Source organism: Phyllostomus discolor, chromosome 1, assembly GCF_004126475.2.
Source record: "Phyllostomus discolor isolate MPI-MPIP mPhyDis1 chromosome 1, mPhyDis1.pri.v3, whole genome shotgun sequence".
In the NCBI taxonomy this organism is placed as follows: Eukaryota; Metazoa; Chordata; class Mammalia; order Chiroptera; family Phyllostomidae; genus Phyllostomus; species Phyllostomus discolor.
In genome coordinates this window covers 218,090,444-218,103,637 of record NC_040903.2, presented here as the reverse complement: position 1 = coordinate 218,103,637, position 13,194 = coordinate 218,090,444, and the positions used below count along the sequence as shown (strand labels likewise).

At 61.9% G+C, this 13,194-nt stretch overlaps 1 protein-coding gene across 4 annotated transcripts; it reads left to right on the top strand.

Moving 5' to 3' along the window:
* Nucleotides 1-1,573: 1,573 nt before the first annotated feature.
* On the top strand, nt 1,574-12,612 carry CDCA4 (cell division cycle associated 4). Of its 4 annotated transcripts, none has more exons than XM_036014271.1 (2): nt 1,574-1,902; nt 11,528-12,612. In XM_036014271.1, exons 1-2 carry the CDS (start codon nt 1,825-1,827, stop codon nt 12,227-12,229), a joined length of 780 nt encoding a protein of 259 aa, XP_035870164.1. In that variant the 5' UTR covers nt 1,574-1,824; the 3' UTR covers nt 12,230-12,612. The 4 variants fall into 4 exon arrangements, with proteins under 4 accessions (XP_035870164.1, XP_035870177.1, XP_028363390.1 ...); XM_036014284.1 differs by lacking the exon at nt 1,574-1,902 and adding an exon at nt 4,244-4,378; XM_028507589.2 differs by lacking the exon at nt 1,574-1,902 and adding an exon at nt 5,935-6,090.
* The last annotated feature ends 582 nt before the right edge of the window (nt 12,613-13,194 follow it).

Genomic DNA, 13,194 nt, shown 5'->3' with positions numbered 1-13,194 from the left:
ACTCACATGGCGTATGGAAACTTGGCGGCCCATGTGGGGACCTTCCCCCTCCCTCCCCCCTCCCTCCCTCACTGGCTCCTTTGCTCCCTCCTCCCTCTGACATCGGCCCCTCCCCGTGGTTGCCCGAGGGGGCGGGAAGCAGACAGGCTCCCTGAGCTCCACCCTGGAAGTGGGGAGCTCCCTGCAGAGAGGTGGGAGCTCAGGAGGGAGTCCTGAGAGCCCCCAGGGGTCCCTGCCACCTGGAGCCCACGGTCCTACACTCCCAGCTCTCCCCACAGGTGTGTCGCCAGGCAGGGTGGCCGCCAGGGGGCAGGACACTCACAGTTATTCAGGGCCACTCGCTCCCCGGACAAGACCTGTGTCTGAGCAAGTCCCCTTGATGATCCCCGAATCACAATGTGTGCACGGATGGGGGCACATGGGCGAGCCCTGTGCCAGCCAGGGGAACCCCCCCTCCAGGCTCCCGCGACATTTTCAGCACTCACACATACTTAACAAGCTGTCAAGCAAACTAAGGGGACTCCACCAGACATGCCCCAGCTTCCTACCTGCCACTGCACCTGCACACCTTGGGCAGGGCGGCCCCTGCCAGGCTCACGCCACTCCTCCGGGCGCGGCGGGTATGGAGGCTAGTCGGAGTGCCTGGTCCTACTGAGGAAGGGGCCGGCTGCCCTCGGCCCCAGGATGGCTGCTGGTGGACAGGCGAGCTCAGCCCTCCGTGCCTCGGTTTCTTCTCCTGTGATTTGGGGACGGCCAGCATTCCCGCCCGCAGGGCTGCGGGGGCACTAACGGAGACTACGCGCGTCCCAGCCAGACACAGAGGGCCGCTCATAAGGAGATCAGACCCTCGTGCAGCTTCGCCAGCCGTGTGTCCCGCCCCCCACCCCGTGGCGGCCCCTAGAGGGCGCCGTGCGGCCGGAGAGCCCCGAGTGTCGGTTGCTGCCGCCAGGGGGCAGGATTCCCGCTGGAGCCCCAGCCCCCTCCCCTGCGCGCGCGCGCGCGCACACACACACACACACACAGGACATGCGCAGCCGGGCCCATCCCGCAGCCATCCACCCGAGAGCCACCCCCCGCTGCCCCCCCGGACCCGGGCCGCTTCTGAGAAGAATCATGAGCTGGGTGACACAGCCATCTATGCCTCCGGTGACAGTGACACCAGCCAGAGCCAGGCCTCAGTGCCAACCCGCAGGACCCGCGGGGCAGAGTGAGCATCAGGGTGGGAGCGCGGGGAGGGAGCTCGGAACCCGCTTCCGAGTGGAATGGGGACCACGGCACAGGGGCAGCCCGCCTTCCTGCATGGCGTGGAGCTCACACTTGCTCCCTGCCACCCACCCGCCACACAGCTGCCTGTGCGCGTCCCACTGGGATGGCGACACCGCAAATCCAGACACTGTGATAACAGGGCCAGGAGGCTGGGGGGACGTAAGGTGGGGCCGCGGCTACGGAAAACGGTCCCGGGCTCCCCAGATGACCCAAAGTGGCGTCACCCTAGGACCCATTGGTCCCACTCCTAGGATCCGCCCAAGCGAGGGGAAGCGCACGCGCATGCTCACAGCGTCCCAGGCGGGACCGCCCAGTTGTCCACCCAGCCGTGAGCGCAACAGCGGCGCGGACACCCCAGGACGTGCAAGAGCCTTGAAAGCACCGCGCTGCGTGCGAGATCCCGAACGCAGAGGATCCCGTCACTAGGACGCCCCGTCTGTGTGGTGTGCGGCGCAGGGAAGTCTATGGAGACCGAAAATGACCAGCGGTTGCCAGGGGCGGGGGACTGGAGGGGCGATGGCCGGCAACAGCTAAGGGCACAGGATTCTTCCCGGGGTGATGGAAGGTCCTGAAAGTGCCATGGCGGTGGTTGCGGGTCTCCGAACCCCTGAAAATGTGACTTGTGTGCTTCCAAGGGTGAGTGTCCAGGGTACATCTCAATGACGCTGTTTTAAAATAGGCACCTCAGATCCCTCCCCGCAGACTGAAGCCCAAAGCCCCTGCGGCCCTGCTCATTGCCCTGTGGGGGCTCTGGGGTGTTTGCAGGCTGGGGCTCTCATGGGTGTCCCTGCTGTAAACCCCCGGTGCGGGTCTCCTGGGAACGCGTGCAGGCACTTGCGCGGCACTTCCCTGGGAGCAGGAGTGGTGAGTCACAGGTTGTGGGCGCCTGCCATGCGGGCCTCCAAAGCTGGTCCCGAAGTCGGGTTCTGGTGACCTTCTCCAAGGCTGTCTGGGCTCTTCTTTGCTCTCTGCAGTTCCATGTACATTTCAGGATCAACTTGTCAGTTACACGGAAACAGGTTTCGGGGCTGATGGTGGCTGCAGTGGCTGTGAAGGTGGAAGTCTGGAGAGAGCCGGCGCCTTCGTCATGGCGTCTTCTGTTGGGAGCACTTGGAATATCCTCTTGTGCACGGAGCTGGCCATCAGTTTCTCTCCCCACTGACCTGTGCTTTTCCTCGTCAGGTCTGGCCTGTTTGCTGTTAGATCGATCCCCCTCCCCGGGTGCTGGCCGATGTCTTGATGCTCTGCAAACAGTGCCACTAGAAACTTTTTTAAATAGACAAAAGGTTTGTGACTTGCATATAGAAGTATAATTGACTTTTCTGTATTAGCTGTTTATCTGATGGTCACGCTCAATTCTTTATTAATCTGATCCACTTATCTGAAGGTTTGCTATGCACTAAACTGCATGCCCTTCAAATTGATATGCTGAAGCCCTAGCCCCCAGGGTGAGCGTCTTTGAGGCCAGGCTTTCAGGAGGTGGTTAAGGTTGAACGAGGCCACGAGGGTGGGTGCTGATCTAACAGGACGGGGCCCTTGAAAGAAGAGGAGGAGCCATCTGTCTCCCCTCTGCCGCCTGCAAGCCTGGAGGACAGAGCTCACCTGCAGCCCAGCCACGTGGGCAGCTTGACTGTGGACAGAACTGCAGGACAGGAATGCCAGTGGTCTAAGGGGCCCTCTGTGGAATTCTGTTGAGCTGCCTGAGCTGGTTGGGACAAGATTCCTTGCATTTCTACATTCCCAACCTCTGTCTGGAAAGAATGATTTTAATTCTTCTCAGGTCCTATGCCTGTTGCTTCTTTTTCTTGCCTGCCGGCCCAGGCCAGTCTGCCCAGCACATGGCCTGGAGGCAGCGGGGCCGCAGACACACCCTGTTCTCGTTCTGGTCACAGGACAGAGCCCTCGCATTCCTGCCGTTTCCCGCGCACTTGCCCGTGTGAGAGACGTCTGAACTGGCGGAGTTTTTATGTGTTTATTTGAGCCAAAGTAACGACAGTTGTTGAGAAGCAAAGTCTCAACGGATTGAGAAATCGCTCCTGAGAATTGCAGCTTTGCACCTTATTTTATACATTAGAATTAGAGGAGGAGACATAAGGGGGGGAGTCACAGGAATCCCTGGATGATAGATTAGGGGACAGGAGAAAGCAAAGTGGGGGGATCTCTGGGATTAGATAAAAAACAAAATGAAGAGGCATATACTTCTTTCATGTTGGTGGGGACAGGTAGTTACCACAGCCCATGGAGACGGTGCGCGGAGGGGGGGGGGGGCAGGATACCAGGGAAAGCTCTGGGCTCTGGAGCAGTCAGGTGAGCCCTGGGGGGTTGGAAAAGGAGATCCGGCTGACATTTCCAAGGTATGTTATCCTAGATCTGAAAGAGGACTGATAGGCTCAGTTAAGGTGAAAACTGACCTTTGTCAAGGAAGCTACTGGCCTAGGACGTGACTACCTGCCATGACCTGCTTGCAGCTGGGAGTTTTTCTGTTCAGGCCGTCCTATGTGGCTGGCTCGGTCTCTGAGTTTGTCGGGCCAGCCCATGCTGGCCTTCCTGGGCTTGTCATATTTGGAGTGTGGCCCCTTTCCATCCACATATTCTAGCATTTCCCACAGCTTTTTGTAAACGCACTTTGCTGAACCGAAGGGAGTCCCCTTGCTGCGCAGTGGAGAAGTGATTTCCTGCCCAAGGACAGGTCTGGTGTGAGCCCTTGGGGTCCCGAGAGGGGATATTGAAATGCCTGGGACCCCCTGCCTGCCAGTAGTGTCTGTCCGCCAGGGCGCGGGGCCCACACCACACAGTCCAAGATGTGCTTTGGGGCGAGCCCGGGCCATCCAGGGTGGAAGCCCGTCCTTGGGGCCTGGCTGGACCTGCCCCATGTGCCTCTCCCCTGGCTGACTTCATCTCGTTGCTGTCACGGTAATGAACCGTGGTGGTGTGTGTGTGTCTCTTTTCAGCGAGCTCGTGAACTCCCCGTGAACTCCTGATGCTGATTTGGTGACTCCTCTGCTCGCAATGGGCGTCTGCAGTGAGCGAGCCTTTGCCGACTGGTCCTCACGTCGAACCTGTGTGTTCGGCTCCCTAACTTGTGTCACAAACGTGTGTGGAATTTTACCGGGTGAGTCCCTGCCGCCCACTGAGCTTTTCCAGTGTTTGCTCCCGGGTTTGATTACTTCGATGAATTCCGTTGGTTGGTTGAAACGGAAAACCGCCCGCCCGTTCCTGGGATGAACCCAATTGGTGTGAGGTGTTCTCTTTCTTATATGTCACTGGGTTTGATATGCTAAGGTTTTGTACGGAATTTTAAAGTCTGTCTGGGCGAGGGGCGAGCCTGTAGCCTTTCCTTCCTGTCTCCTTCTGAGGGGTTCACGCCGAGGCTCCCTGGGCCTTTGAGAACTAGCTGGGGAGCGTTCTTCCTGTACCCCCCCCCCCCCCGTGGGCTCTGGGTACAGTGAGCGCTGTTGCTCCTGTTCCACTCTTTTTAACAGATTTCAGTTCTCCTTGTCACTAAGTTTCTTGACCACAACAGTTAACTATTTCTAAAAAAACCGGGGCCACCCCTGAGTCTATTTCTGTTATCTGGGTCTTTTTTCCCTATTATTTTTGGGGGACATTTTTGTTCTTGTGTCCTGGTATGCCTGCTAAATTTTTTATTTTAATGCTGGACGCCGTGGGTGAGGAACCATGCTGGCTCTGGAAGAAACCGCCTCTTTGGTGTTGCCGATCTGACAGCTTGCGTGGCTGCTCACCGCCCACGTGGTTCCGACCTGCTTCCCACCAGCTGGAGGGCATTTTCTCCTCTATTCCGAGCTGTGTTAACATCCTTCGCCCGGTCTCTCCTGGCTTGTTGATTTTGTCTTTATTCACCGAATATTGTGTATTAAGGAATTTAATCTTTTGTGTGGCACATGCTTGGGAACACACGCACCTTTTACACCTGAGTGTCCTCACATTTGTCACAGTCGTTGTCTTTCACCCCAGGACTGCCACCTAATTGGACCTTCCACCCAGCCCCGCCCCCACTCTGTCCTCAACGGTGAGCCTTTTGAAGTCATCTCAAGACCGCGCCTCTGCCGAGCAGCCCCGCGGGGGTCGGCCTCTTGGGAAGGGGAGCCCCGGCGCCCACCCCGCTTAGACTGCGTCAGGCACTGTCCCGCTTCACCTTTCCCAGCCGACGCCCCTCGGCCCCCACCTCTCTTCCTTCCATCCCCGGGGTGTCTCCTCGATGCCTGTGTCCTCAGCCCCCAGCACAGGACACAGGACAGTCCTCACCGGCACTCAGAAATGTTACTTGGATTAATGCATTTAGGGTTTTCTATCCTATTTAAGGCCTTTTCCACTAAGAAATTTAAAGAAAAAAGCATCTTCCCCACTTTCCACTTCTACGGCTTCACTGGTTCCATGTAAACTCCGAGACCCCCCGTGGTGACCCTGGCTGCCCTGGAGGCTGCTGTCCTGCCCCGCCCCCTCTTCGCCCCTCCTTCAGGCCCCGCCCCTAACTCCCTTCTGCCGCGGCCCGGTCCTCTCCCACCCAGGTCCCCGCCCCGCCTCCAGGTGGCCCGCGCAGGCGCACTCGGGCAGCGCGCGGAGACCTGGGAGCTGTGTGGGGCGGGGCAGTGGAGCGCGCGGGCCCAACGGCCAACGCGGCCGCGCGGGAACTAGAGAAGCAGGCCCCGCCCCTGGTTTGAACCGGAGGCCCCGCCTCCAAGCTCAGCCAATCCGCGGGCGGGGCGGTGTGCGCCCGGCGACCCTTTGTGGGAGCTGAGCGGCCCCGCCCCGGCCCCGCCCCTCCCTCGGCTGCGGGCAGTGGCGTGGACGGCGGGCGGCCAGGTGAGCGTTGGGTTCCGGCTCTCGGTTCCTCCGCCTCGGCGGCCCTCGTCGCCTGGGGACTCCGGGGGCCGGGGGGCGGCGTGGCGTCCCGGGGTCTGGGACGGCGGGGAGTCGACACGGGGGCGACCCGAGGGTCCTGGGGGTCGGGGGACTGGGGCGCGGCAGGCGGGCCCTCCGCGGAGGGGCGCGACCCTGCGGCCCCCGCCTGCCCGTCCGGCCGTATGCCTCCTGGATTCCCGCCGGTGTTGCCACAGCCTCGATTTTCGCTGTCCCACACCCTCTTGATCCCGAGCCACAGCTCCTTCGTGGCCTGGACCCACCCCGGGGCTCTTGTTGGTCCGAGGAGCACTCAAAGGGGGGGGGGGCGGCTCGTGCTGTGCCGGCCTCCGCAGCCGAGCCCCCATCCTCCCTTCTCCCTGCGCCTTGGGAAAGGTCAATTCCGGCCCCTCCTCCTGATGCCGGGAAACGCTCCTGCAAGCCCTGCGGGGGCTCCGGGGCAGGCTCCTGTCCAGCTGACTTAGAGGGACGGCTCTGACCAGAGGCCCCGCGGCTGCCCCACGTCGTCTGTCACTCATCCACTCACCCATCCCCCTCCCACCCATCCACCCATCCTCTTACCCACACACCTGCCCTTCCACACACCTGTGGTGGTCTGCCCTTGGCTGTGGTTCTAGGTTTCCTTCGTAATCTGCAGTCCCTGCGAAGTGCGGAGTGGGTGGTGGATGTCAGCGATGGGACGCTTGAGTTTCATCTTAGGTCCTTCTAGCAAAACGCGGTTTTGCTGGCAATGTGATGCCCCCCTTAGCAGCCCAGCCAGAGTCGCCTTTCTCTGGGGCTGGGGAGAGCAGAGCGGCCCCTGCAGTGTTCGGTTTGCGCTCTTCCCCTTTGTTTCTTGGTTGTAACTACTTTCTAGCGGAATGCCAAGGATATTTGGCAGCGGTTTCCGGGCGCCAAACGGCACTATGTCTGATTTCCCTCTGGGCTGGTCAGGGAGGGCCCGAGCAAGTGATGCTGGCCTCGGTGGTCTAAAGCTGGCACTCTGCCCGCTCCCTGTGCCGCTTCCCTTACGCTGCCCAGTCCAGCAGAGACTGGCCAAGGGGGGCGGGGCGGGCGGGACAGCCCTGGACCCCGGCTGGTGAGAGAGGTGTCTGCAGTGGGTTCCTGGTGCTTCCTCGCCTGCCGACGCGGTCAGCCAGCGGGGGCGTCGAGCTGCGACTTGGAAAAGTACCAGGAACTCGCTTCCACAACTTGGAGGACAGCTCAGCTCCACCTTTGCAAAAGGTCATTGTCCCCAAACTGGGATGCCCAGGAAAGGGGTGCCCCAGGTATCAGCTGGCTGGGAGAGCTGTGGTCTGAGTAGCGGGCTTCCAGCCGCGTTTCCTCGCCGGTGGCCTGTGTGCTGCTCGCTCGGCACAGGACCCCGTTCGCTGTTCTTGTAAAAGGAGCCGAGAAAAATGCTAGGGGCACTTACTGTCAGCTTCCTACATACAGCTGCTTTGTGTTCGAGCTTTGCCGCGTTTGCACATTAAAGCTGACATTCAACACGAAATGTCGGTGACCGGGAAGAGGGCGCAGAGGTTCCTTCCCCTCGCTGTTGGAACGAGTCCCCAGGCAAAGAAAGTCTGCGCATTTCATTCCAGGTCACAGAAGTGCCTGACGTTCGCCCTGTAGCAGTGGCTTGTGGGAAATGTCAGACCCCAGCGGCCGGGGGCCCGCCCCCCGCCCCCAACTTGGATGCCCCAGTCTCGGTTGCCCGCGCTCCCTGAAGGCTGATGACGTATTTCACCGCCGCAGACCTGACCACGTGACACACTGCCGTAAAAACCCAAGGTGGCTCGCAGGGTGCCTGGCGGGGCCGAAGGTCATGGGAAGCAGCCGGGTCGGAGCCCGCCCCGTCCTGGTCCTGGCGCTCAGAATCGGGGTCCGCTCAGAATGGGGGGGGGTCTGTGTCTCCTCCAGCCCCACCCCTGCGGGATTGTGCCGTGGGGGACTGAGTGCGCCCTGCTTGGGTGGCGCTCTGGGTGAGCGCGGGGCCCCGGTGGCTCCGCCCCCCGTGACCTCAGTCCCTCCTTTTCCTCTGACTGGCCAGCGCTGGTCTGGAGGTTGCCTGAGGGCAGTGCTGTTGTCCAGGGTGGTTCCAAGTAGGAATCTGCCATTTTCTAGGTGCGCCGCAGGACTCGGCCAGCGCCTTCGGAGAAAATGGAGGTGGGCGACGCGTAACGTTGTGTCTGACTTTCCGCCGGCTGGGGCTCTGCGGGATGGGTGCGGACTCCCCAGACACGGGTGTGTGGAGGGCGGTCCCCACAGGCCCCCTTCTGGGCTCAGCCTGACCCCGTTCCCGGCAGGCGGGCTCTGGCGACCGCACGCACTCGCGCTCATGGGGTTGGACGGGCTGAGTCGTCGGTCGGTGGCACTTCCTTGCTGACTTGACAACCAAGCAGCTGCTGGGGGCGCGTGGTGTTTGGGAGACACGCGGGGGAGCGACCGAGCACGCCCTCGCCCCGTGTCCGGCCTGGAGCGCGGGTGCGCCGTGGGGCCGGGTCTGCGGGTGTTGGGAAAAGGCAGGCTCCACCCAAGTCCCTGTTCCTCAGCGCTGCCGCGTGGGGCCCTGAACTGCACAGATGCCTGCACGCAGCTCCTGGGGCCGAGCCGGGTGGCGGGGCCAGCTCTCGGAGTCACTGGGCTGTCACACCCTTGGGTCAGCTGCCCTTTCCCACAGGTCGTGTGGCACCTACATTTGTTCCTGCTTTTTTACTGAGCACGTTTGCAGGTTCGTCACGTGGTCTGTCTAGTGATGGCGGAGTTGGCTGCAGGGTCAAATAGAGCACCGTTTATCCACGCCCTCTGGTGGGAAACAGGCAGATGGGAGAGGCCCGTGGAGCTCTGGGACGGGGCTGTGGGAGCATAGGGGGGGCATCTGTGGTGCTGGGATAATCTAAAGGGCGTTCGGTGCCGAAGAACCTGGCAGAGGTGAGCGGTCCACCTTCCCCTGCAGCGGCCAGACCTGTTCACCGCGTGCCTGTCTCGCCTCCCCTGGTCCGGGGAGGTGCTCCAGAGGCCGGTGCCGGGACTCCAGAGGGGCCCAAGTCAGAGCCCCTGTCCCTGCCGCAGGGGAGGTGGTGAGCGGTGGAGCACTCTGCATGAGGGTCCTGGGACCGTGTTTGGATGTTGGGCAGCTGTCAGAACCGTAACCTGCCCCTGACGAGGACAGTGGTCAACAAAGAGCAGAACCTGCGGTGAGGCCGGCGCCACAAGCCAGAAGGTGCTCAGAGACGGTGCAGGCGGGAGCCGGGGAGACTCGCCTTGAACGGATTGCACTTTCTGATCCCCTTCCTGGGGTCACAGCCAGGACAGTGAGGGGAGGGGCGGAGGAAGGGAAGGAGGCTTCCTGGGGACTGCCCAGCAGTCCCCACACCTGCTGGGGCCAGACCAGGTCGGGGAGGGGAGCACTTCCTGGTGGGAAGGGGGCTCAGGACACCCGGGGCCTGGGGAAGCAGTGGCCCATGTGAGTGCTGGGGTCGTCTGGCTCTCCCTGGAGGGTGTGGGGGCATGTGGTGGCTGTAGAGGGAGTGGTTGGCTTCCGGGCTGCTGCCCGGGACAGAGGTCTGACTCCCCGAAGGTCTGCCCAGGCGTGCAGCCCCTCGTGGCCCCCTGGTCTGCAGACACCCTTGGATCTGCTGGGGAGCAAGGGACTAAGGCTGTTCCAGTGAGTTTGGTCGGGACCCTGGATGCAATCGGTTGTTGGGCAGAGCTGGAGTGCTAGGTTTTGTTGGAAACACCACTCACAGCAAGAAAGGAGCAGTGACTCGCCGCAGAAGAACCCGTGGAAGTTCGTCTTTCTCCTGCACCCAGGATGGCCTTTTAGAGCTCAGCACCATCTCACACTGTCAGAACGCAGGCGGGGCAGACGCAGGTCTGCGGTCGGTCGTTACTGTGGAAGGTCACACAGCCAGTCGACAGCAGCAAGCACAGCCTGCTTCTTGCACCCACCACTGGAGGCCTGCTTTGCCCACCTGTACTTAGCAGTGCTGAGCTGGCGACTTGGGGACAAATGCTGTGAAAGCTGAATTTGCGAAGACAGAAAACTTGAGCCTCTGTCACCAGAAGCGGTTGGAACATTTTCGTGTGTTCCGGTGCCGGCGCTCACTTCCGGAAGAGCCAGTCTGCGCTGGTGTGCGGGGGCGCGCGGGCAGAGGCGGCGGGCGGTGTCCTGCGTGTTGTTAGACCCGCCTGCTGTTCTGGGGAAATTCGTCTTGTAGGGGAAGAAGCTGCGGTCGGTTTTTAAAATTTTTTATTTCCAAATAATTATCGGTCCACAGGAAGCAGCAAAGAAATGTACGGAGGGTCACCCTTCCCGTGCCGGCCACAGCGCGGAATCACATGGCACGTGTGTGGTGTGCACGCGGGCGGTTCTGTGCCCTTAGCCTGGCCACTGCCGTGCAGTCCTGTCCACGCCCAGCCCGCTCCACCCAGAAGGTCCCAGCGATGGGGTCGGCGAGCGAGCACCGCGGTTTCCCTGAGGGCCGTGCAGGCGCCCGGTGCACTGGCCCCGCAGGGTGGGGGTGGGGCGGGCCCTGAGCACAGCCGGTACAGGGTTTCGCATGCACGCTGGTTTTCACTCCTGGGGAGCAACGCCCAAGGCCACTTAGTTTTTGACAATGTCACATGCATGGGACGTGAGCCTTTTTCTGTCTGAGAATGGGGCGGGCGGGCGCAAGGCTCCTGGGAAAGGTGGGGCCCCCGCCAGTCCCCCTTCCACTGCGGGCCGTGCACCCCGCCCCCTCCAGCCCCATCCATGGGCGCCACAGGATCGGTGTTTTTACAAAGGAAATACAAAGATGCAAGAGTTTGCATATTAAAGATTATAACCCTCTTTATGAATACCTTGAATGATTTATTTGAAACGAAAATGCTTAGCTATTTTACACACCTGAGAAGGGAGACACGGTGCAGCCGGAGGGAGGCCTGGCTTTCCTAGAAAGGGCGGCCGTGGCCCGGAGGCCCCGCCTCTCGGCTGAGCAGCTTTCGGGTGCAGGTCCTCCTGCCTCCGCTTCTCCAGGCCGATCAGCGGCGGGCAGCCCTGAGCATCCAGGACCCGCAACCTCTCTGTCAGGGTCCTTGCAGCATGACGCGGTCGGGTGGTCCCTGGTCCCCGCTGGGCTGGTGGTCGTTTTGCCTCCCAAACCCTCCCCCTCCGGCACCAGCCCTGGGGCTGTGATGAGGTTCTCCGCCCGGTTCCTCAGAACCTCTTCCTCCCGTTTTCGGTCCACTTGTCTTTGCGGGTGGAGACCTCGTGCTCAGTTGGAGGCGGGTGTGGTTCGCACCCACCTTCACTCCGAGGGGCTGTGTGGGAACGAAGGACGCGCACCCGCTTCTCCGAGGCCGGGTGTGCGAGGGGCTCGCACGGCGCTAAAGGGTGCTTCCTCCGTCTCCGCAGGGCACGATGTTCGCCCGAGGGTTGAAGAGGAAGTGCTGGGACGGCGACGAGGACGTGGAGGGCGCCCCGGCCGCGCCGTCCTACAGCCTGCAGCGGCAGTCGCTCCTGGACATGTCCCTGGTCAAGCTGCAGCTGTGCCACACGCTGGTGGAGCCCAACCTCTGCCGCTCGGTCCTCATCGCCAACACCGTCCGGCAGATTCAGGAAGAGATGACCCAGGACGGCGCCTGGCAGCTCCCGGCGCCCCCAGTGGCGGGGCGGGGGCCGCTAGACCACCTCGTCTCCACGGAGATCCTGTGCCGCGCAGCTTGGGAGCAGCAGGGGCAGCGCCCTGCGCCCGACCTGCCCTCGGAGCTGCCCGGGGCCCTGGGTGCGCCGGCTCCCGGGAGCGCGCAGAGCTGCATCTGGGAGGCGGATAGCTCCCGCGGACACCGAGGGAGCTTTCCGAAGTCGCTGGATCAGATATTCGAGACCCTGGAGAGCAGAGCCCCCAGCCCAGTGGAAGGGCTGTTTGCAGATGCAGGCGGCCCCTACTACGACCTGGACGCCGTGCTGACCGGCATGGTGGGCGGCAAGTCGGGCCCCGGCGGTGGGGACGGGCTCCAGGCCTTGGCCCCCGCGGGCGCCCCGCCCCCCAGCGCCAGCTGCAAGCGGGACCTGGGCGAGCTGGACCACGTGGTGGAGATCCTGGTGGAGACCTGAGCCTGCTGCGCAGGCGTGGGGCCCCGGCCGTCCCCCGAGCGCCTCGGGCCGCTGGGCCAGCCCTGCTGCCTGGTGATCATAAGGACACGCGGGAACAGAGCCATTTCCTGCAGGCTGGTCACCCTGGGGCCGGCCGGGCCTCCTCCGCTCGGAGCCCCACAGCTCCGTGGAGGACCGGACCCGGCCGCCTGAGCGTCCTTCAACGTTAGGTGAATTTTTTTAAAATTAAGTTTTATATGTTGGGCAATATTTTGGCTTAAGATATATTTTTTAAACTTTTTATACTTTTATCTCTTTAGACTTTTTCAGCTATTTTCTTAAAAATATATTTTTCCTATGAACATCCTCTGCTGCTAATTAGAGGCACCTATCTATCACCTGAACACTGGCTGCTGGCGTGTCTGATTGCGAAGGTTTGCTTCTCCCGACGGCCACGCCCCCAGCGCCACGTGCGCGCCGACCTCTCCCTGTGAGCTGAGGGGAGGCGGGAGTCTGGAGTGGGCGCCTCCCTGGCCTTCGTCCCCGAGGGTGTGAAGCGTAGCTGGTTAGGGATTAATTTATGGCTATTTATGTGTGAGTGTCACTGGGCGGAGGTCAGATGCCTGCCTGGTGCCCTGAGAACCGGCCCACACCTGCTCCCGGGAACTGGTGCTGGGATGGAAGAGGTGGGCGCACGTGGGCTGGCAGCCCCTCCACCGTGAGGGGGACTGGCGGTGGGGTTGGGGGGCACCTGGCCCTGGTGACTCTGCGTGGACACCGGACACACCACCTCGTCATCTTCGTCTCCAGCTCACTCCGGAGGCTGCTCTCCCACGGGTCCCCCGTCTCTCGTGTCCCCCCGCCCGCCCGCCCGCCCTGTCACCAGAGAAAGCCCTTTCCGTTGCACGTGTGCTCCTCGCGTCATTAAAAACCGTTCGGCACGCCGGGAAGAGTGTGACTTGTCTACCACGCCGTCCTTGAGGGGC

What these genes read in the sequence shown, in the direction of transcription:
- CDCA4 (XM_036014271.1), top strand. Translation starts at nt 1,825, where the DNA reads ATGGAAGGTCCTGAAAGTGCCATGGCGGTGGTTGCGGGTCTCCGAACC. An exon ending in TGACTTGTGTGCTTCCAAGG is followed by an intron (nt 1,903 to 11,527) that starts GTGAGTGTCCAG and finishes CCGTCTCCGCAG; the next exon opens with GGCACGATGTTCGCCCGAGG.